Here is a 26,515-nt window from a genome sequence, read left to right on the forward strand (position 1 = left end):
GCAGATACAATTTGCCGACGCGTCCGCCGATATGTAGAGGAGACTTTAGTGTTTCGTTGCTATAATAGCAACGATTGCCCTATTTTAGTGTGCGAAATGGAACCAATTTCAAAACGGTTGAAGTATGGGAGTTACGTTTCCTTAGTTTTTATTATTCGTAGATTTTATGCAAAACTTTATAAAACGCCAATGATATAAGCGGACAGATACGCCTTTGAAGAACTCGAATCGTTCACGACTAGTGAGACAATTAATAGCACGCTTCAAATAACTGCCAGAGAGCAGCCACAAAGCAGGCATTTGTGTTAACCGTGATTTGCGCGCCTGTCTCCCGGCTGACAGTACTGACACCAAAAGACTCGGAACCTAACTGTTACGGAATCGAAGAAAGTGATAAGGAAATTTTCATTTGCATAGCGTTTAATGTTCACTGCTCGGTTACGTGTGGGTTGATTGTTTTTAATTTTTTAATATTTTCAAAAAGAAGTTCGATGGTCGGTCGTATCACGTACCATTTTTTTATTTTAGTTCTTCAGAATTCAGATCTAAGTACATAATATAACAACGCGAACGTTGTGATCATAATCAAGAGTAATCTAAATTGTTCAATGAAAGTGTTCTGGAGTAGTCGATTGTTTTAAATTCATTAATGATCGAAAGGCAATTTGCATACTATTATTGAGCCCTATCTTATCTTTACAGTCGCTAGTAAACTTTCATACAATCACACTGTGAGAAATTCGATATTGCTCAAAAGTTTAATAGGAAAATATCGATGTCATGATTAATGAAAACTCTCTAATCGCCTGTCGATTAAAGACAATTAAATATCCTAATTGCTTCAGAGGTCACGACCATAAATTACGATTAGCAAATCGCGACGTAACCGATTCGATTACGATACAGAATCGATGTTTATTCGAGTGGCGGGCCCGGGGGTGCGCTGTCGCCCGCGCCGATCTATCCGTGATATGTCATATAATATCATTGTTTTGTAAGAATGGATGATACTTATCGGCACCAGCATCAGAAACAAATCAACAATACGGATGTGTTGTGTCCGAGTGACTTTATGTTCTAGCACCCGAAGCTGAAGGTCCATTTTGGATGGACACCAATTTAACCGACAGGTAATATATTGTTTTAATGTTGTTGCAAAATGAAAACCAAATCTGGCGTACCTTTTATCCAGTTGAATTGGCAAGTAGGTAAGTGTCGGCGTATGGTTACAATGGTTAGCTTCTGACCCCGGCATAGCAAGATAATACCCACGATGTTGTGTCACTATTATTCGGCTAACAAGTGAGCATTACTGGCTGGAATTGGCGGACTTTGTTTCAGAAAAATGATATGGCACATCTACTTTTCATTGACAAAGATCTTCGTTTCCACTATCAGACCATCAGGCATGGCTATAGTCAAAATGAAATAAGGTGTCCCCAGCGGTCATTTACCTTTTAAGTCAAGGCGCCAGGTGAAAATAAAGATATTCAAAGACTCCCAATATCAGCAATGCAAGCTATTAATATAGCGAGCTGTTGAGTTAAGCCGAAGTTATTTACAATAGTACCTACCTGTTTGGTGCCCCGCTGTTCTATGCATACTGATAACCAGTCTTCATCGAATATCGAGTAATGTAGGCGAGGTTTAGCAACCGCTGTGACAAGTATATTGACGCCTTTAATACATTTTCGAAACCGAAGGACAATTGGCCTTGCGACATAGTACTCTATTTACTCCTACGCTCTTTGAGTACCTTTAGAAATGTACCTTATGTACATACATATACCTATACACATAGGGTAGGGTTGCCAATCTAAAATTTAAAAAACCAGGTTTAAAGTTGCAAAACCAGGACAATTTCGCCCAAAAACAGGACACAAGACTCGCAGTAGCTGTAGAATTATCTAGTGACAAAAGGTACTATAGGCTTAGGAAATTAAAATAATAATGTGTTTTAATTAATAAAACAATATTGTTAAAACTATTTATCATAATATAAAACAAACTATTTTGTTTACAACAAAATTTTAAACTTGGATAATTTTTAGTGATAGTGAGCCCAAGACGCTATCTAAAAACTATGCAGGACGTCCCAGGACACTAAGAAAACTAGGACATGTCATAGAAAAACAGGACGGTTGGCTACCCTAACATAGGGCGGAATCCAGGGCGGATTTATAAACAGGCCGTGGCCTAGGGGCGGCAGCGTCCTAGGGGGTGGCAGATTTTGTACATAGGTTGGCGGAAGTAAAGTGGCTTACATTAAAATAAGTGGCGGCACTGATAGTCACTAGATTTTCACGTAAGTCAATTATTATGGATAAATACATGCGACGAGCTACGCGTAGATTTGTCTGTGATCTACTTCGATTGTGCAGATAATAGACATCTAAGCAATCATGGTTATAAATTATGGCCCAATGTGAAGAAGAGGAATAATAGGCAAGACTTTATCCCGAACCAAGAGACGCGTCAGGTTGTAAAGTTGTAAAATATCTTTTAACCGACTTTTAGGTCAGTCGTATCTAGAATTTAGAATCATTTTCGTAAATATCCACATTATTAAAAGAGGTGGGAATTATCAGCTGAATATTTCTCAAGGTAACATGTTGACATTATTCTGCTGCTGACAGCGTCAGTTCGATAGATCGAAACGATCGATCGCAAAGCTTTAAGCTCACGCCTTCCGACAGCTCTCAGAATTTAGCATTAGCACCAGAAAGCCCGCAATTGCACAACTACAGATGATATTTCGTTTATCAGATTTCGATAAATTCACAGAAACGAATGCGTTGCGTTTCATAACGTCCAGGTATTTGTGGGCACTGGTACTGGTAGACCATTATCGTGATAAATAGCGTCATCGCCTGTTATAATGGATTTTCCTTGGGAATTTTCATGTCCTTTAAGTAATGTTATAAATGTAAAAATACGCGTGGCACTCGCGGACTGCCGTAGTAAATCTATTGCATAGAATTTTAAGTCAACTTAATATGCAATTATAATTCGCATATGTTCGTGTCGGGTTGGGGGTGTTAGGTTTTTTTCGTTACGGAATTTCTTGACTCAGACGCCGCGCTTAAAGCCCGCGATAAAAACTATGTAGTCTCAAAATCTTTCTACGTTTCCTCATCAGGTGAACAGATGGAATTTTGTATGAAAAAAGGACATATTACAGGTTTTTTTCGCGGCGTTATGTAGGTATTTACTTACGAATTTCTCCGTAAACGAAATCAGAGGAATGACTAGTAGATAATAATTATTATTTTGTGTGATTAGTGATTACCCTTACCACTAACCATTTTATGAGAAAATATTGACGCTTTTCCGGAATTATTTAACCTTTTTTTAAGACTCTACAAATTCTACCATCATACATAATATGCCAATATTATACCATAGATTACGACAGTATTAATTTACCTAATCATATTGTGCTCAATTTAGATTTTTACTAATAGTTAGTCTATTAGTTTTGGCGCAATACAGAATACTGTCTGCATTTCCTTCATTCTCAGCCAATTTTAAGCTTATTTAAATTGCTTTTAAATCATTATAGCGTCGTTAAAAAGGCCATTATTGGGTATTACGACTCAACCGTGATTGGATTACTGATTGAGTAAAAATATTGCTAAATAATGGGATTTACCTACTTGCCAAAAACTTAATTGTGATATTGACCGCATGAATTTCTGGTTAAAATGTAATTGACTGTGATTATGTAAAGGTAATAAAATATTGTTATTAGTTATAATGACGTGGTGAGGATAAGTTGTATCCATCGTTGGCGTAGTTAAAAAATCAGTAAGTACCAACCTACGTACTAACATTATAAATGCGAAAGTGTGGATATTTACCTGTTACCTACTTACGCCCAAACCGCTAAAATTATTTTGATGAATTATATATATAATATTATATATATATATATATATATATATATATATATATATATATATATATATATATATATATATATATATATATATATATATATATATATATATATATATATATATATATATATATATATATATATATATATATATAATAGATAGGTACTTTGAGTCCCGAGAAAGTACATGGGCTACTTTTATCCCATATTTATAAATACTTCAAGACTACGCTTACATTAACACTACACGTTTGTATTTGTCTACATTTGTTCATCTTGGGCGAATATGGAGATGGCCGGTACGATAGCAAAACTACATGTGGCACTCGGGGACGGCCTCGGTAAAGCTATAATTGCATAGCATTTTTTATCAACTTATGCAATTATAAATATATAATTAGCATACGTCTAGTCGCACGCACACAAACACCGTGCAGAAGTCTTGCAAACCCGGGTGTTAGACTTTTTTTCGTTACGGAATATTTTTGATTCGGTCGCCGCGCTCAAAGCCCGCGAACTGCGAAGGCTAAGCTTAAAAATGCAAAAAAACATTTTTACGTGGCCCGTCCGTAGGTACTCCGTCGATATGATCACAATCGTTTTATTTGTGACCATTTCGAACAAAATGGTTGTTTACGCTTTCTTATCGGAATTATTTATTGCAATACCTAGGGGTGATGTTCAGCCATAAACGAACTTAAAAGGAAAAACATCGGATAATGGAGATATTTTCATTTTATGTCTACTTACTGTATACCTTTACTAAATAACGCCTTCGTGGTATAGTGGTTCAGAGCATGGCTCTTGACTCGGAGGTCGTGGATTCGATTCCCGCGCTGGAAACATGTTATTTCCAAGTTTGGTTAGGACAATGCAGGCTGATCACCTGATTGTAAAACCACATGTAAAAAGTCGGTCTTGCACCTGATCTCTCGCCAGTCGTGTCGATCTTCCGTCCCACTGGGTAATGAGAGTAAAGGAATAGAGAGTGCTCTTGTGTATTGCGCACACATTTGGGCACTATAAAGTGACTCCTGCGTACCTGGCGGTTTCAATGAAATCGGCCACCGTCCCCGAAACCGGTGTGGGGTATTATTGTTATTACTAGATGACGCCTGCAACTCAGTTGCACCAAAATTCGTTTATCACATGGGAACCGTACATTCATCCTGTGTCCTTTCCCGGGACTCAAATTATCTCCTTACGAAATTTCAGCAAAATGAAGAGGTGACAGACAAGCAGACACATTTTCGCATTTATTAAGTATGATTTTTTTGTAAACTTACCGCGTATTATACGCATTGGCCAAAAATCACCTAGATTGTGCTGGAAATAATTTAACGTGACGAAATGTAGCCTATAAGCAGCAGACGATGAGACTTTCAACGACACATTATTTGTCTGATAACTAGTTTAGAAGTTATGAGGAAGCAGATGAACATCTATAGCCACATGCATGAGTCAAAATCATAAATCTTCTTTTTGCTTCACCGTAATCGGGTAAAAAATTATTAAAAAAGTATTTTTAAACTTTAAAATATAAGACGTAGAATCTACGAATAATAAAAACTAAGGAATCGTAACTCCCATACTATTACCGTTTTAAATTTGGTTCCTTTTGATCTGTCATGTAACGTCAGCCTAGTACCGCTCAAGGTCACCTAAATATTGCAAATGTATTGAAATGTGTACCTAAGGTACACTTTTTTGACAAGTATTGTGGAGCATGTTTTTTGACGGAGTTACTTTTCCTTAGTTTTTTATTCGTAGCGTAGAATATAATAAATCGTGTAATGCCAACATGACAAAATGAATTATTGTCAAGTTGCCGTCCTGAAAGTTTTCCGGAGTTGTCGATGGGGTATATAGTATCCTGGATTTATGCACTAAGTTGCACAATGCACTGTCATTTCTTGGTAGCAACACGTCACGACAGTTTTATCCCTTTCTTGAAAAAAGCTTTCGGTTTCATACAAGTAGACAAACATAAAGGAAAATATAATATCTATTAAAAATATGAGAGGAGGAAAAATCATATTTAAGGTCGAATTGAGAAACCTCCTCCTTTTTTGAAGTCAGTTAAAAAGTACAGTGTTTTTCTAGGATACGCCGTACAAATTACTTAATATTAGTTATTTAGATACGCGTGCGAAGCTGTGGATAAAAGCCAGTTTTTTTTTTCATCTTGATCCTTTAATTTCACTATTATTATACATATAATAAGTTTAACAAGACATTTTGTCAAACTTATTTGATTATAAATCGGAACAAAAATTCTTATTTAAAGATCAAATTGTTAGTGAATAGTGACACCATCCTATGCTTTTTGACATTCGTTTCCTTCGTGGAGAAATCTAATAAAAGGTAGTGTGCTATTTGTAACATCTTTTAAGCCTGTTAAATAGAAGCCAACGTCTTGTAGGATATGAAAACCATAAAAATATCATAAATGAAAACTTTTTACGACATAAACTATTTTACATAATGTATAAAATATTCAATTGATGCTATAAAATATGATTATTACTCATGAAATATGAGAATAATCGGAAGTTATCTAATATGAAGTAAAAGTGTTATTTTAGCGACTACACTGCGACTCCCACGGGTCTATGTACACTGTACACTCGAGAAAATCAGCGTATGTTATTTTGAATCTTATCACTACATAAAAAAGGGTGAAATGTAATACGCCGTTGTCGGCGACTGTACGGCGGAAAACCACAAGACACATAATACGGGCATTTGACAAAATCATCGCTTTCACAATTGCACTACATAATATGTTTTAGTTTCTATAGGGCGGAAGCTTATTTTTGTGTTCTGTGGGCGGAAACCACAGTCAAGTCTATTTATTTATTTGTTATTTTATTTGTAAGTAATTTTTGCATATTGTATTTTCCACTTCTCCAAAAAACTTTAAATAACTAAACCTAGATTTTATAATTCCTTATCCTGATAAAATAATGCAATTAAACTACATGTATCTATAAGTTACCTCTATCATCCGACAAAGCGGCTGTATCTAGAGCGCGGAGCGTGGCAAAGAAAAACACACGAAAAAACTCTTTTTCTTCTTCATATACAGACTTCAGAAACATTTACTATCCTAGTTTCGGCAAGAACAAACAGTTATTACATTCCGCTACAACTGTGTACAATAGGCGTCCTTGCAAGGCCTTGCGCCTCGCGTGGGACCAACAATCGTGAGAATTCCGACAGCCCACGGATGTGTTATACTGCACAGATAGCTGTAAAGTTACTAGTGGAAGAAAGAGAGAGACATAGAGTAGCTATAAGGTAACAAGAGAAAAATGGAGAGCTAGTAGCAGTTAAGTTAAATTGTCGAGTATGTTACGAATAGTTTAGCAATCTTATACAGATCTTAGATAAGATCCATTGAGAGCAAGTAGAGAGTAATACATATTAGATATCATGCGTAGACGGTTTATATATTTTTTTAGTTTTAGTTAAATACCTTCGACACAGATATGTATTAAGCTTGAGGGTGCTATGTTTACTTTGGAGTGTGAAATAATATAATATGCGATGTCTGGCGTCTAAATAAACTTTAAATATATGAAGGTGGCAATAGCTCTTACAATAATAAGGGAATAATCTCCTACTTTAGATAGTAATGATGTAACCTAACAATAAATTAATTTTCTTACGCAAACGTGTCACATAAGTTAACAATAACGCGCTATTTGCGGAAACCGTATAATAATTATCGTAAGATTTATTAGTTAACAATATTACGCGAAAATTACAAACAAGGAAAAGCCTACTTATGAGTTCGTACGGGAAATGAAGAAAATAATTATTATTGTACTATCAGAGAAGTTGATTCTTAGGCAGATGGGGGCCCTACGTAATTTAGTCGCGTTATGTCAAACCCAGCCACAGATCACAATTAACATTGAATTGACATGATCCGACCAAATAATGCGAGTCTGTCAACTGCCTAGGAATCAATTTCCTCGATGGTACATATACGACAATCTCATACAATGTTACGTCGAGCGCTAAATACACGAGTATAAAATATGAAATTGGTAGTTTAGTTTTAAATTTGCAGGCACCTTCGACGAAAGTAAGTAGAAGAAAACGGTAAACTAGACTTTATCGTTCATTAAACACGGTATCCCTCTTGTTCTGCGTATTAATAAAAGAGAAAGCATGATATTTAAACAACCGATTAGCACTAACTGGCGTTGGTGAATGTGTCTAAATTGGTATTGAAGACGTGTTTCTTTGTATACAAGCAGCTTAAAATATTGAACTTGTAGACACAGAACAAGTAATAATTCTTATGAAAATACAAATAAAAATATTATTTCAACCACACTTCAACCTTCTGAAAGTGTGCTATACCAGTTTTACCGGATACGTATAATTGAAATAAAACTAATTTTGAAACTTATTTAAATAAAACATGCAAAACTTATGCTTATGTTATTGATTTAAATACAAACTTATGAATACACATGATAAGCTTTTAGACGAAATTCAATTAACTCACGTTTCTATTTCAAACGATGATTGTGCTCGTAAAAAGTAATTAATACTATGAGCATTATGCTCTTTAAATATATTTTGCTTCATTTAAAAAAATGCATGAAAATCTTAAGTCTTCAAGACAGCGCATAATAAGAAAAAAAAACTCACCAAGGCCACAAATGAGGTAAGTCGGAGGAGGTTTCAGGACGGAGCGGGAGTAGGCCCCCCGGACCGTCTCCAGCGCGCGCGGGGCTCCGGCCACCAGCAGCACGCCGGGGGACACGTACCCCGCGTACCGCAGCTCCGCCGTCGCGGCCGCGAGCGCGCCAGCCCACCAGCACTTCGCGTTCGCCGCCAGAAAACTCTGAAAAAAAAAACAAACGTCAGTGTCAGTGTCATTTGAACATCGAATAATTTGCTGTGGTTTCGCCAGGTTTTGTTGCTCAGTTTAAAAAGCTTCATGTAATGTTCTTAACATAATATGTGAAAAATATTATTAGAGCGTGAAAAATGGAGGCGCATTCAGGCTTTTTACATTTTAGTTTCGAGTGTATTTGTTCTTGAACACAACGTCTTGACGTTTAGCGCTAAAATAAGCGATACCTATGGTTTTGAGTACCTCTATGCTGTACAACTTTATTAGCTTCCCCGACAGCATTTTTTCGGGTGTACAGATGTAAATTTTTTCCATAATATGAAAAAAAAAACAAAACCTGTACTGATAATACTAAAGTAGAATCCTTACTGGCGATGTTAAATATTCGTCTAATCATTAATGTGTTTAAATTTCGTGTATTTACCATACCTGTCCTGTTGATCTTGTTATATCGAGTATAATTATGGCGGCCATTTAGGTTTAATAAGGATACATACTATTTTAAGAATTTAACGGTTATATGAAACTTTTAAAGATCGTCTATAACCTAACCAATAGTTGAGTGCAATTGACTAGTAATTAGTATGTTACGAGAATGGTTGTTTCCCACAACTCGCAATAAATGATATAACTATAGTAACATAACTTTAACTTTGAGTAGTGACGTTGTCGATTAAATGAAGATGAGGTCGCCCTTTTTTGTGATGAGAACCTAATAATTCTGTTGCTCTATGACAATAAAAATGCATGCATCGTTCTTTCTATAATATAGAACTTATTTTTCCCATCAAACAGCAGAAAGTTGTCTCATAAAGGTATGGTTTGATAAAAGATGGAGTAGATCAAACAAAGCCTTCCTTAAGCTTAATGTGGCGTTTTGCCTTATAGTAGAATTAAGGTTTATCGACTGTATTAAATTTATTTTATTATACTAAGGTAGAATTTGGGCTTAAAATTACCTACCTGAGTAATTATTTTGCAAGGAAGGTCAACCCTTTCTAAACTAAATACTTAATGAATATCTAGCTGGGTAGCGTGGGATTCGGTTCAGATTTACAATTTATTATAAATCCAACCTGCATTAGCTTGTAAACGTTTCGATGAATTACGCACTCAATAGAATAGGCTTTAGCAATAGATTAATTAAGATAATTGACTAGATTAACTGAACAAAGTGTTAACCAGCGCGAATGGTTCCACATTCTTTGAGACAGTTTCAAGAATTCTGAAGCAATAGCCTGATTGCATTACAAGTAGGTATTAATTCAAAATGACAAATTTCAAGTTATAAGAATCTTAGATTTTCCCCTCCTGAAGACATTACAAACATACCCTTTAAATACGAAACACGAAAATCCAATCCGCAACAAGTTTTCGCCAGCGAAACATTAGATAGATTCTTTTAAATTACCTTTGATATGAGGTTCTTTATATTCATGAGCTATTAAGACACGTCAATATATCTTAGCCAAATAACTTGAGTCATCCCATCCGAGCTCTCGCTTAGCCAAAAATCCTGCGGCAAAGTAAGTAAATTGCTAGTTAAAAGGAGTATGGCTTGGCTTGGAGCCAACGTGTAAGGGAATTGGCTGGAGGGGTTACCCGTTTAAAAGGATTTCCATACCTCATGCCTCATTAAGCACTTTTTCTACCTAATTACTCGAAGTGGTTTTCATGGAAAAGTTTAAAGAATTTTGGCACGGAGTGTCGTGACTTTGGAAAATTGATGAAATTTAAATTGGTAATAACCTTGTGATGCTATACAAATACATATATCGCATAACATAGCCTTTGGTAATGTTGTATTTCTTAGTTTCAAAAGCGAGTTAACAAATCCAAAATATTGTATGGAATTTGACGTAACATCTCGCTAACGGCCGTTTCCAATATTTGATCTATCTCTGGTTTTGCCCTACTAGAGATAGGAATAGCTCACAATTAACATAATGTCTAATGTGAGCTATTCCTATCTCTAGTAGGGCAAAACCAGAGATAGATCAAATATTGGGAATGGCCGTGAGTGACTATGGCGCTTGCGATGGTAATAACTTACACGTGACATTTTTGATTTCTAACTTTACTGTCGAAAGTACCGATGCAATTTAAACAGTGCCTTATAATATTAGGGCCTATTACTGACAGGGCAACCACTACCACTATTTGTACAATATTTAAGCTGCTACACAGGCAAAGGCCTCACGTTAGCTGAAAATTCTGTAATGTATTTAATTCTTGTCAGCATCACCCGGATCATGTCAAGACAGAGGAACTTTCCCTCGCGTTACAGTAAAGTTCAGCTGCACGAGAGGCGCTTCCTTGACCCGCCCGTGGCATTTGCTTGCGACACCGCACTTATCTGATAATTACAACACGACCGTCACCCGGTCGCACTCTATTTATGTTTTTGAGGCACCCAATCGCTTGAGAGATCGTTTGGTGCCCGATCGAGCAGTGTAGTCATCGAGGCATGCATTAGCAGCCTGCCTAGCATACGCCAACGAGATATCTCACTCTCGAGATAATTAAAAACTACTTGTCTCATAATGTCAAAATCTCGACATTATCTGGACAAAACTCTATAAAAATGTGTTATTTCGATGATAGATCTACGCGAGAAAAAACGTTTATCATGCTAGGGTCAATAGAGATGAAGAGACAAACCATCAAAAATCGAGAAAACATGTAGAGTGAGATATCTCGTTGGCGTATGCTAGGCAGGCAGGCCTAGTCGTCAAGGTCTATGAAGGTTAGTACCTTCTTCTGTAAAGCTAAAGCATTGCTTTAATTTTTAGGAAAGAGACCAGAAAACGACTGAGCAAACGCCTGATGATATAAGCGATTGCCGTCACTCTTCAACAGATCACTAGTGGAGCTCCACAACCTATTAGTTGGCGCACGTCCATTGATTTACCCTTTTTCAGAATGCATCTGCATGGCGATTTTATGCCGTTGGACCTAATATCGTTCACAGTACCGACGTGATGCGGCCATAGCCGTTTTTCAGGGGACGTCCGAATGTCCGTTATTCACGGCGTCACAGCGCATCCAAATAGCCGTTTTTCATCAGCCACCCGCGTAAACTAGATCTAAATGGCCCATACATTCCGGGCTAAACTATCTTTATGTGAAAACGAATTTAGCTGCATGGAATTCGCAATAAATTTTTTGTTTGTTTGGTATAATCCCTAATATCTAAGCTATTATGACATGTCCTTTCCCGGGACTTAAAGAAATGAAAAATAAAGAGTTAATTTTACTGAAATTTAGTTAAGAGATACGACCACCCTAATTATAGTCAAAAAGTTATATTCGCTGGAATAGGGCCTTCGCTCTTTCGACACTTGACCATGGAACCAAAATTAACAGCTCGTCAGAAACATTTGATACTAATTTCTGAGAATCAAAATGGCCTCATTAAATTCACATAACGATGCGTTTATTAGTTATTGATGATAATTAATATTTGTATTAGCGGCTTATATTTCGGCAAAAACTGATGAACACGATTCGGTAACAGAATATGGGGCCTTTGGTTATAAAAAAACTCAGAAGTGCCAATTCACAACGATCTCCTTGTATTTTATGTGATCTGGCGTTGTTTGCTAGGAAATATCTTATAAGAGACTTTTCGGAACTTCCGACGATACCGAAAGCAGCTGACTGATTAAGTTTGCTAAGATTTTAAAGCTAAGTAGATCTTGAGGAGATAGAACTGATTAAGGTTTATAACTTAATCAATCCTATCTCCTTAAGATCACAACTTAAAAAATTTAAGATTTTTACCAAATTTTGAAAGCTTCAAGTTTTTCTGTGATGAAAGTACGAAAGCTACACGATCCGGCGTGGCTAACATAGAAAAGTTTTCTTTCTACGAAATAATAGACAAAGAAAATCTGTAATTTTGTCTCTAAAGTCTGTCAGTATTTTAATTGTTTTGCAGTTGTAATAATATGGCCATGTAAGCCAACAGGTATCCAAGAACACGTTTTATTGCTAAAACTGTTGTTTTCCTACAAACACAAGTAACAGCCTGATGTCATATAACCTGATTTGATGATGTCACTGTACACTTGAGAACCTGTGGTCAGAAGGTCATTCACATAATTTTTTGCTTTGTTGTAAAAAATTGCGAATCCTAGATTATTATCGAAATGAAATTAATACATTCACGTGACATTCACGCCGAAAGTTCATACGTAACTTGTGTCTAGTAAGTATACATAATAATAGTTATATAGATCGGTTATAAAATAAACGACCAGATATTTAAAGATTTGAAACATTTAATAAAACTGAATCTTATGCGAAGAATCACGCGGGAACCCTATATTTTTCCCGGATGAAAAGTATCCTATAGTCTTTTCCCGGAACCCGAAACGGTTTGAGTGATCATACACACAGACACACTTTCGCATATTTTAAGACTAAAGATGACGGTAACAATATCTTTAGTTTCTTAATAAGATGATTGTGAATTAGAACACTGACCTATCTTCGATTGTAACACCTTGATAGATTCTTATGCTAAGTACTCACATACGGTTTTGCTCGATCGAGCAATAACGTCGAGCAAAACCCGCGGCTCGGGATTTCGTCCATATATTCAACATTGCTCGATAGTTTGATTCTAAATAGATATATTTAATTCCATCAAGCCGTCTCGATGCGAGCCTTCAAGCTGTCAGTTGTGCGGTTATCGAGCAAAACCGTACGTGAGTACTTAGCATTGGAGAGGTTCTAGATCAGATGTACCCATGAAGCTTATACAAAGCTTCGTAGGTGTACCATTTTAACTTGACTATAAGGCCTAATAAATAATAGTCATTATATAGCATTGTTGTATTTTCATATTTTATTGGTGATAATTAAAATAATATACCTAAATGTTCAAAACTCCAGACAGTAGCGGAAATATAACCGCGACCGTAGCACAGCTACGTAAGTCATAAATTGCAATTTAAATAATTAAAATGAAAGCGATTATAAGTGTTCACATGAATGATAAATTATGCCAACGTGTTGATTTCCGCTCTTTTTCCACTAAACTCTATTAATCATAACATAATATTCTAATTTCCTGAATGTAGTTATAGTAGTTATGATGAGATACACATGAAAGTTTATAATAGTTTGACAAAGTTATATTGGTATCAAATTAGGCAACCGTATTTTGCAACTGATAATAATATTACACTACCTAATATTATATGACAGATTTTTGTAATGACTTGAAGAAATACTAATCTAAACTTTTTTCTATTATCTCTCAGACTTTTTCGTATTAAAAAAATAATTGTAAAAGTGGTGCTAAAATGAAAATTTCGCGGTTACTGTTCAGTAATACTAAAGCGGCCTTTATCACGTTAGAAAAGCGGGTTATGGGAATGTAGTCATTGTAATATAAGTGAAAAGCGAAAAGTCGCACTGCGTGTCTATTAATTATGTAGTATAATTAATTAATTTCAAAATCATGTGTATCAGTTTAAGATTCAATGACAAACGGTGAACCTACATAATTCAAGACCAGCCGAAAGATGATGGCTAATATTGACTTGACATAACCCTACCATTTATATGTAATGTCCGCTACCTATCAGGATCTTCATAATTGAAAATATGAGTGGATGAGGTTATAAGCGGGCTTTAGGACCGGGATAATGATTTGAAATAAAAATGTGGATTCTGTGTATAGCTAGATATCTTAGCTAGATGATGCAGTATGTAAGTTACAAGGTTTGTTCAAATTATAAGGGAAAAAATGGGTTTTATTATAATTGCTCTTATGTTGTAAAATGTTAGTTACCCACTTCTCCACTCAGGTCTTCAACTATCTTCGTAATCTAATAAACATAACCATGGGCTCTGCAAAAAATTATCGGTAGAGTGAACGAAGAAATTGCATATTTTTCATTGGGAATAGACTCACACGGGAATGACGTCAACCGTGACGTAGACAATGTAGAGAAAACAATATGGCCGACAGATTCTCACATTTCCGAGTTTACACGCTTAATTAGTATTGAGAATTTTATTTTATTGTCTCATTAATTACTTCATTCCTCCTCCTATTACAATTCCTTTGATTACTTTTAATTTTAAAATTATCTGTTTTTTGGGTTACATCCTTTTTGCACTTGGAGTGTTCCTAAGAATTTTTGTTGGTCAGAAAATCATTTATCTCCAGGGAAACGTGCATTGTTTGCTTACTATGGCCTTTTCCGGGACTCGAAATATATTCATACCAAATTGCATCCCAATTTGTTGCATCTCAAATGGCCAGGACTCTGGAGTATAGAGTATAGATCGTGATTGTCCAGAATGTGCTGTTCTCATTTCATCATATCCTATTGTTGTTGTTGTTGTATTACTCCTATTGTTCCAAATTGAACTAAAATGTTTGCTTAACTAACAGTTAGTTAGATTGAAATTTATGTGAGTCGCATCTGATAGAGCACAGATTCAATTCGACTATTGACTCTTTTAATAAATCTTAATTTGATGGCTTTGGCCGACTATGCGTCGGTACGGCTTGTTGACTCATAAAACAAGTTAAAATGGTAATTTAAATAACACAACTGCATTAAGATTTCAGATACACAAAATGCAACGTTCAGGTTGTAGAGCCAAACAATAGGCAATATTACTGCAATGTTTTCACACGAAAGAGTAAAGGCAGCACCAGCAAAGATAGTAAACAAAAAGTTTAATTCTACGTCTCTGTCAATATTCTGATACGACGTGTGCGAAATGTCGGATTATTTACTAGTAGCGCCCCTTGCTCCGACCTTTGTATTATTATTGCGTTATATTCCCTAATAAATATTGCTAATATTATTATAAAGCGGAAAAGTTTGTTTGTTTGTTTGTTTGTTTGAACGCGCTAATCTCAGGAACTACTGGTCCGATTTTAAAAATTCTTTCAGTGTTAGATAGCCCATTTATCGAGGAAGGCTACAAGCTATATTTTATCACGCTAGGACTAATAGGAACGAAGAAATAGAGGAAAATGTGGAAAAAACGGGGGAAATTATTTGAATTTATATGAAACTGCTTCTTTCAAGAAATACTGGAGCAATTTTTATGTTATTTGGCACAGTTAAGAAGTAGACCAGTTTTTTGTGGACTAATTAATAAACGCGAAGCCGCGCAGAACGTCTAGTACATTATTATACATAGGTGTACACAAAGACACGTACTCTCGAAAAACACAACCCTCCTTCTAGCAATGTGTAGGTAGTGAGTAAATACTGACTGTTATGACATGCTATGCCGTATTACAACACTCAGCTTGAGAATCAGGTGCTCCTCAAGGTCGTTTGTAATTTTTGTTACTCGAGTATTATGGTTCTCATGTTTATTAACAAAATGACTCATAAAATTAATTAACTGTAAACAATTACATTAAGTAGACTCAGCTACTGTATATCATAACGAAGTATAAAGATTTAGTTATTAGCAACCGACGGGCGGTCTTAATAATAAAGCAAAAATTAAATCCACATAACTTTAATATAATATAACTATTCGACTACGAATGCCAAAAACTAGGAAGGAGTATCAAAAAATTTGTCCACGAGTCTACAAAATGTGACCCGAATACATGCATACTTTATGCATGTATTCGGTACGAAATGTTCTGTAAAATATAATATACAAGTGACAATTAATGTCAACGGCTTTATTTCGTTTGAGTGTTAGTGTTTCGTTGCTATTGCCATATTTTAGTGTGCGAAAAGGAGCCAAATTGAAAACGGTTGAAGTATGGGTCTTACGTTTCTATTATTCGTGGCTATTGGAGTCTATAAAATAGTTTATATATTGGTTTGGCATTCAACATTATTATATAAGGATTAAGTATATTCTTATTAGAAAAGTTCCTTTTAATCTTAGAACATTCTTCTAAGCTAGACGCTAGCTGCTTATTCAGCAATACAAATTAAATATCGACAGGTAAATGACAAAATTTTGTTTTGTACACAATATTATACTTGACATCGTTGTATAATAATACTACATTATACAAATTCACCGACATTGAGTCTGAGTTATGTTATATCCGGATTGCAGCATTTCTCACGACGCTCGTGCAATTTTCGGAACTTGTCGTGACGTTCGTTCTTTCGTGAATTCCGAGATTCTTGTACATCGCAATTCGCAAGACATGTTCTTGTAAAATGTGTATTTGAATCCTCATAAGGTATCTTAAACCTGTCTTAGGTTTAAGATATCTTATGAGGATTCAAATATAATAAATAATTAAACACTGAACACTACTTAGATGTTTAAACCTTGTTCTTTTCTACTTAGTGACTTAGTTTTGACCTGCGGGAGAATTACATAGCACAGTTTTTGTCACGGGAAAATTACTGCGCTACAAATCAAATCAAATCAAATCATTTATTTCGGGCATCAGAGGCCCATAAAACAAATACCTTAAATCTAGCATACATGTTAATTATATAATAAATACCTTAAAACTAACATACATATTTTATATATCATACTTAAAAACTAACACTGTCACGTTTTGCCGGCGACGTGACTTGCTTCGTTCCGAAGTCTCCCCCGGAACCTCCGGTAAACCACATCGGCCAGAATTCCCGGCACCTCGAAAGTCGACAGAAGATGCATCAGCACTCTCACCACAAAGGAGTGGTACAGAAACTTACTTAGCTGCTAAAACGAATTTGCTGGCAACTATTGGAAATATAAGTCACAGATAAGCTTTACATAAACGCAGGAAGCGCCATGCGCAGGCGCATTCCCTCGTCGCCAATATTTCAACGCTGGCAGGCGAAAGTCAACGTAACAACTAACAGCCGATATGGGCTTCTGATACCTCGACTGTTCGTACTTATTTTGCACCAACAGATACTTTATGCAATGGGTAAAGGTGGCTTTCCGATGAACCGACATGAATCGACCGACAAAAAATCTTGTGAAATGACATTTTTCTATATAGGTTTCATTTTGCTATAGGTTTCATTTTGCTCTACGCCACTACAAAGCATGTATATTATGTATGTTAGTACATATAGCACAATATGTAATAAATGTTAGTTACCTACGTACTACGTAGCCTGATTCAAATAAGTAAATAAAAAAAAATAAGTAAATAAAAATGCAGCGGCGGTATTGGTCGCTAAACTAATATCGGTAGATAATTGGGTCGTTCCCGTTTCATACCACATAATATTTTTCATACCACGGTAGCCACGGCTATGAAGCAGCCGGTATGAAACAGCGAGGTACCTACTGTTTTTGAATTGCTGTTTCATACCGCGCTGCTTGGAGTGGTATGAAACTTCTTGGACGAGTTTTGAAGGAACAAGAATTTTGCATTTTCCGGCTTTAATTATCATAAGCATTGGTATACGTATCTACTGTATCAGTGACTCTGCACAGATCACTGCCTCAGCAGTCAGATATTACTTCTATATTGAGTTTATATACATCTATAAATTCTATGGAAAAAGTAAAAGATAAATATTACTTCCTTAATTCACTAAATAACAGGCATTATTAAAATTGTTTTAATCATCATTTTGTTTTATATTATTCAAGGGCGTTGCCAGCCGATGGCGCAGGGGGGGCAAGTTGACTTTACCTACTACAATTCATACTTTTCTCATTCTCTACGAATGAGAAAAGTAGGTTTGAATTGTAGGTAAAGTAGACAGCACATGAAGGTTTTCACTTGTACTCCGAGCCTTACACTCTACAGCGATTGTAAAAACAGTATCTTAGTACTATATAAATATATATTCTGTAACAGTACAGAGTCCAATGTGTAAAGCTACGAGCACGAGCTCTTGACTTTGCAAGTTATAATAACATTGCATTTTTTTTAATTATCAGATTTTAATTTATAGTAGTCGTTGTTTGCATTATATTTGACTACTTTTTAGAATCTCTAGGGGGGCGGGAGGGGGCAGCTGCCCCTCTTTGCCCCCCGTGGCGACGCCCTTGATATTATTTACTTCGTCGTAATTGTTTACGAAGATTTTATTGTTTTATAAAAAATTAAAACAATTTATAAACTAACGACGAACCTAGTATCTAATCGAATAATATCATCCATTTATTTCGAATATTCAAAACAAATAAGAACCTGGGGTTTGATTCTTGTAATTCGAATGTCGCTTCGATTGTGCGCGCTAACAAGCTTTTCAAGCGATCAAGGTATAAGCATCACAACAAAAAACATAATTCGAATCTAACAACCAATTTGAAAGCCTTAAAAGGTCTCTATTTTCATATTATCGTCTTATCTCATAAAGACATTGTTACTCTAACGAGCAAGTGTTTCTTACTCTACCATATACGTAACATTTGATAGAGACATAACGATGATCGACACAGCTTCCGTATCGGCCTATTACGTGTCGGCCTGTCATAATTCTATAAACCCATAGCCAAGGCATCCGGTGAAATGTAATATGAAGCGGAGATAATGTTACATACATCACATACGTTTAATGTAACTTCAATTCGTATACATCCATACTAATATTATAAATGCGAATGTGTGTCTGTCTGTTACATTTTCACGCCCAAACCGCTACACCGATTTTGTTGAAAGTTGTATGAAGATTTTGGCCGACTTAATGTCCGCTAGTGGAGTTTTTCGTATTCACGATTTTTTTTTTCAAAAATGGATAAATCTAACATCAATACAAACAAAAAATAATCTTCGACTAAAGCAAGTAAAGTGTCACAGATTACTTTTTGTTTGTATTGATGTTAGCCTCTATTCGTGAACGCGGAAAAACACAATGGCGGACAATAGGTCGGCCAGGCTCCATATGAAAATCTCCATATCCCAAATGGTATTGAGATAGTTTGGAGTCCCGGGAAAGGACATCTAGGACACTTTAATCCCGGAAACATGACGTACTGTTCCCGCACCATAAATGAATTTTGGCGCAACGGAGTTGCGAGCGTCACCCCGTGTTCAAATATATTTAAATGTATTTGGATTAAAGTTCTAACAGTTATTTTTAAATAAGATTTCAAGGAGGCAAAAGCTTTGTTACTTAAGTATTTAAAAGAAAATTTTCGTGGCAAGTTCACACAACTGTTGTTTTCCCTTGATTACAAAAATATCGATAATTCAATTCGTTTTACGGCCGTTCCCAATATCTGATATATCTCTGGTTTTGCCCTACTAGAGATAGGAATAGCTCACATTAGATATTAGAGACATATATTTTATGTCAATTGTGAGCTATTCCTATCTCTACGAGTAGTAGGGCAAAACCAGAGATAGATAAAATATTGGGAATGGCCGTTAGAATTTAAAATTTGGGAACGTAGACACGTTATGTCAAATGCTTACACAAAATTTTGATTCCTAGCTTCGCTGTCGCATCGAATGCAATCTAAGTACCCTTTATGAATTATTCACTGGAACTTTACAACCACAGAGGGCTCGTTTGGAGAATGAGAGAAAATTATGGCCTTGCAGTAAAATACTTAACATACACGCCTATAACGTTTCTACAGTAAACAAGAGTGAAACTGAATGGGACTGTGAATGGACTCGAACAAGTCGGCATTGCTAAGTATTTACCCGATATATTATCAGTTTCTCTACTTATATAGTAGAGCGCTCCAAAAATGTAGTCTCAATGCGCCATTATGAAATTGATAAGGTTATATCAATATTTGCTGTAAACGAAAAGGAAATGGAACATTATGACGTCCGGTACATATTGCACAACGTCATCAGAGATTTTAGATCATAATGGCAAAAAAAATTGCAAATGAACACGTGAGTAGATATGGGTCAAAGGCTCAAAGCTCAAAAACTGTAAAACAAAGCATAGGCAACAAAACAAAACAATTATTAAAATCATCAATGTTTTTTTATTTCTAATAAACTGGTTTTAATCTTTATTTTGTATCAAGTTATTTAATCGATATGCAATAGAGTAACGACTAACGATAACTCACATACATTTTACCGCTCAAATATAGCAGCATTTTTTATAAATATCTTATTTAGTTCATCAATACGCAAAACCAATACGCTAATTGGCGCTATTCTATACATTTTACAGTCAATTTCCTAGAGTGATATGAGTTCTATAAACTATAAATAAATGAAAACATAAATAATAACAATTATGTTTATTTACAGCGCCATTCCAGGCCGAACAAACGAACGCGCATAAAATTACTTCGCCGATAACTCCCTCAATAAACCGTGTTACCGTATTGTTACTTATGAAAACTTAACCCCGACTTATCGATAAAATCTTATCGACTCGATATAATATCTCCGTAATTGGTCCGAGTGTTTCCTACTGATATAATTCACGCACAGGTGCTCCTGGGGTCAAATGCCAGTTGTGAAACGAATTGTGAATTTCTAATGAGCATACCGCCGCCGCGGACGCCGAACAATCGTATAATTACTTACTCGCGAGGCTCGGGGCTACGCTATGGGAACGCACTATTAAGTCTTTACTTCAGTGAAAATTATTGAATAACTTTAAAATATATTGTCTAATAATATTGGACGTATTAATTTGCCGGTGGTGAAACCGCCCCGGGTTCCTTTCACCGTAATGTAATAAATACAATAATTCGCCGCAACTATCGCGGAGTTTTTAATAAAATATACTAAGGCACGTGTTGAGTATTCGTATCCTGGAGCGCTATTACGAGTTTAACGTCTAAATATTCGCGTAATTGTACTTTATTATTTCATTACAACACAAGAAACATTATGCTTGCCTTATATCATAATATTATGACAGCCTAAAACAATTTTCCCGTTTAACTTGCCGGGCGATTCTTGCGGTTATGATAATTAAGCGACGTTAAGATTTAAGCTGTCAATGGTAGTTGTGAAGTTGACAGGTAACAACTATGACGGATAACATTTTTCAAGTCAACACCCACGTGTCGTGAACTCGTGACGCATCTCATTTACACTTTCGGCAAGAAGATTACCGCTTGTCGCTTCCGGCTGGTATGTGAAAAGTTAAATAACACGTTACAGAGTGGCAATTAAAGTTTACCGTAAATGCCATCGATAGATTTTTCAAAAAAACATTGCAAAACTTTACTTTTAACCAAATATAGGTAAGATACCAAATATTTTTTATTTAACTTTACCAGATTGATAAAAAATTTTTCGTTTTATATCCAAAACTATTTTTACAAAAAAATCTACTTTTCCTCATAAAAAATAACTTATCATTCTTGTTTCTTTCTGATAGGGATATCATCATAATTTATTATTAGTGTATTTTATTAGTAGATGACGCCCACAAATCATGTACATTTATCCGGGATAAAAATATCTTTTCTTGGGACTCAAAGTATCCCGATACCAAATTTCAGCAAAATCGGTTCTGTGGTTTAGGCGTGAACCACTAACAGACAGACAGACTGACAGACAGACACACTTTTGTTTTTAACTTTTTATAATATTAGCATGGAAGTATGTATATTTGGCTGGAATTTAATCAAAGATAGATCATGTAAATCTTAGGGGATAAAAGCTCTTCGCTCGCGAAGACCGTGTGTATCACGCAGCCTCACGTACGTGATACGGGGTGACAGCGCATTGTTCTATCACATGTTATTGTTCTTTCGTAATACATTATGTTATATTACCTGCTAATGTGAAAGGCACGATAATGAAGGGTTCACGTTTAGTCGTTTTATGACTCCGGAAGAGTATAGCACGTGTCTTTTCCGGTTTGTAGATGTGACTGTGAAAAACTAGCCGAGTGCGAGACGGACTAGGCTTAAGAAATACTTGTTAGTTATTGGGCACCACTTGATTTTATTGTTTTAGTTATACTAGAGATCGTCCAATGGTCGAAATTCGACCGTTTCAACGACATTGGACTACTACCTATATTTTGTAAAAAAAATATTGACTATCATATTTTTTTCAACTCCTGTCTCTGGGACTCAGCTGATCTCAGACTGGCCGTGTAAGCATTGCCTAACAGTATCTAAGATTCAATAAAAAAAACTATAATCCATTTTCAATTTGTCACCTTGTTGTCAACAGACTTCAACCATAAATAAAAGAGTATAATTAGAGTATGTATAGGCTTGTCACTCAATAATCTGTGATTTTCCCTAGTGTGTGTGTTGTAGTGTGTGTAATGTTTTATTTGTTAAAAAAATGTATGATAGAAGCATAATTTCAAAATAATATTAGCTCGATGCACTCCTTCAGCATATAAACAATAACTGCAAAATTTCATTCACCTACGTTTCCCCATTTTTCGACAAAAGGGATACAAAGTTTTTGGCTCACGTATTAATATACAGAATAGCAGCAATAGAAGTACATCTAAGATTACATGCCGAAAGTGTAAAATACCATTAAGACCTTCCAACATTTAAACTTTTCATGCGAATACTTTGCCTAATTATCCTACTAGAGATTGCTACCTGATGCCTACAAATTGTGACCAGTGACACCTATGTATAATATACCTATGTGCAAGATATGTGCACAATAAAGAATATTTTATTCATGCAAATTCTCTCGAGTTTACAATTTCCCTCTTTTCTAGCCAATATGTACAGAAAGGTGATAATTTATACAGCGGTACCAATTGAACGAACATCTCTAAATTGTAACCAATAAAGGTGTGCCGAGAAAAGCCGAAAAGTCTTTTATTGCTTCTTCAACAAATTGCTATTGTGCTCCTTACGAGCAGTGGCACATAATTAAACCACTAAGGGGGTGTATTCTCCGGAATCCTAAAAGCTAAGAAAAGTACAGCTGAAAATCGAGTTTGGTATTATTTTACGCAATACTCGATTCCTAAAATTTAGGAATCGAGTACAGTACAATATTTAATATTGTTCTGTATTATATTTGATTAGAATTTTATTCGCAACTAGCTGTCCCGGTGAACTTCGTGTCACTTAAAAACCTTCCCTGGACTTCAAGGATTATTTTAAGACTAAATTAGGAGAATCGGTTCAGCCGTTATCGAGTTATAGCGTTACTAACACAATTGGAAAACCATTTTTATATATATAGATTCTGTCTATGGGTACCAAATTTCAGAATATAGGGCTTATAGGGATATTCAATCCGAAGTTTGAGTGAGAATTTTATACTTAAAGTAAATATTGAAGAACAATAGCACAGGTAAGTAAAAAGTTAAGTAAGTAAATGTAATTTGTTTAAATTTCACATCCTATCGCTAATATATTATTAATTATTATTGTTATGTTAGTCGGAGTAACGACAACAAAATATTTCATAGAATAAAAGTCTACAAGATATAACATTCCTCGTTTACGTCAAATTCATATAAAACATTTCCTTGAAACTTTAAATGCAGGGTCTTTAACCTTTCGCTGAATTCTATTTGAAAACTTGAAAACTTGAAGCCACGAAAACAAGTTCTGCATTGTTATCTTGATTAATTTACGCGATGGTCGCGATGGAGTTTTATTTACCGCAATTTGTTGGAACTTACTGTCTTCTTTGAATATGAATTATGATTTATGAACGAATTTATTTTCAGTATGATTTACAATGTAAGCTTAGACTTTGCAATTTCGATTAAGTTTTAGACTATTGGTTGGAATTCTCAAATGATGGTATTTTTTAATGAAATGCAAAAACAACCAAAGTTGCCTAAATTATTTATTTGCTCGCTTATTCTTGTGTGAAGATTAGAAGTATGAAAGTCATAAAACGAGTAAGAACAAAGAGAATAAATTTTCATTCTAAGTTTAACAACTTAGCGGTTGTATGAAATGAAGTGGAATGAGTTTGCAATAGCTCCGTGTTATTGGTCCAATCAGTGCCCCAATCAATATTGCCCCGCCATTTCTCCACTCAACGGGTCGGAAATGGAGTTCTGGATACCTTTCATGAACGATAACTTGTAACTCGCGTGTCTACAACCGACGGTTTAGCTATCCTGACTTTTTGAGTATTCTTTTTTTTTTCAATTTTTCAATGCGTCTATTTTAGGGTAGTAGGTACAATAGGGTAGCCTCATCGACTATTATGGACCTGACACTCAAAATCAGGCTGACACAAGGTTGCCCACAAGGAGGTGTGCTGTCACCCCTGGAATGGTCTCTGGTAGTGGATGAGCTACTAAGGGAACTGAACCTCATAGGTTACTACGCTCTAGGGTACGCTGACGACCTGGCGATTATGGTGGTGGGAAAATGCGCATCGGTGGTCGCTGGTTTGATGCAGTCAGCACTAAGAGTCGTCGAGGATTGGTGCCAAAGGGTCAAGCTGACAGTAAACGCTGATAAGACATTCTTGATACCTTTCACCAAAAAGAGGAAGTTGGAGGGACTAAGACCCCCAACACTCTTCGGGAAAACTATTAAGTTTGCGGGTGATGTCAAAAATCTAGGAGTAATCCTAGACAAAGGACTCACTTGGAATAAGCACATCGAGTACATTACGAAAAAGGCTAGATGTTCCTGTTGGAAGCTTGTCAGCTCTAAATGGGGTATTCGGCCGAAGGCAATGCTATGGCTATATACAGCCGTAGTGAGACCGATTACCACATATGGCTGCGCAGTGTGGCATAAAAAGGCTGAACAAGTAGACTGTAATAAAAGACTAAACAGCGTACAGAAACTGGCATGTCTAATAATCACGGGTGCACTCTCGTCAACACCCACCGCTTCCCTCGAGGCCCTGATCAACTTAACTCCGCTTCCTCTGCTTGTTCAGATGGAGGCCAAAAAGGTGGCTATCAGGGCCAGGACGGCGGGTAGGACGAATTGGGTCTCCACCCCATTTCGACAGCTGGAACAGTCTCTCAGTGAATCACCTATCATGGCCATGCCATCAGATGCCATGATCAAGGTGTACAGCTTTTCAAAGCAGTACCAGGTTTTTATACCTTCCAGGGAAGACTGGGAAAGAAAAATCCCAATCGATGTCCGCCCTAGCGACATAGTTTGGTTCACGGATGGATCAAGGAAAGACAAACGTGCAGGAGCCGGATTCTACGGGGGCAGGCCACCAAAAGGCAAATACGCCTCTTTGGGGGAGTTTGCGACCGTGTTTCAGGCTGAAGTCTTCGCTATCCTCGGTTGTTCACTAGAAAGCCTGGAGATGGCCCTAGTTAATAAAAACGTTTTTATCTTCTCCGATAGTCAAGCTGCACTTAAAGCACTGACAGCCGCAGAAGTCTCGTCCAAATTAGTTCTGGAATGCGTTGAGATGCTAAGCATGCTAGGAAGGAACAACAACATCCGCCTATTATGGGTCTCGGGCCACAGCAACGTCCCTGGCAATGAAACCGCTGACGAACTGGCTAGGCTTGGGGCCGAGAGTCTCATATATGGTCCAGAACCAGTCTGTGGTATAACTCCCAGTACCACAAAGCAAGTGCTCAAGGAATGGGGTCACAGACAATGCAGGAAGCAATGGGCTGAGACCCCTGGCCTTGAACACTTCAAGGCTCTAATTCCTGACTTCAACAAGAAACAATCAGAATTAGTGCTCACCTTGGGCAGGAACCAATTAAGAATCCTTACCAGAAGCCTAACTGGGCACTGCAAGCTCAACAAACACCTAAACAGAATGGGTATTTGTAGCATAATGACTTGCAGATTCTGTGAGGAGGAGGATGAAACACCTATTCACCTTCTCCTCGACTGCCCTGCTCTTATACAGAGCAGGAACAGGCACCTTGATCGCCACGAATACTCGTCCACAGAGGAAATTCGTGGCACCAACCCCAACCATATCGTTCAATTTATGAGCA

General features: G+C 36.3%; 1 protein-coding gene across 1 annotated transcript in view; it reads right to left on the reverse strand.

Annotated features, from left to right (window-relative positions):
- LOC121731330 (serine/threonine-protein kinase DDB_G0283821) overlaps positions 1-26,515 on the reverse strand; it is a 181,108-nt gene that overhangs the window by 72,850 nt on the left and 81,743 nt on the right. The window contains exon 3 of the mRNA XM_042120724.1: positions 8,567-8,762. Coding sequence (XP_041976658.1) covers positions 8,567-8,762 — 196 coding nt within the window. The remainder of the gene's footprint in view (positions 1-8,566; positions 8,763-26,515) is intronic.

Source organism: Aricia agestis, chromosome 10, assembly GCF_905147365.1.
Source record: "Aricia agestis chromosome 10, ilAriAges1.1, whole genome shotgun sequence".
Taxonomy (NCBI): Eukaryota; Metazoa; Arthropoda; class Insecta; order Lepidoptera; family Lycaenidae; genus Aricia; species Aricia agestis.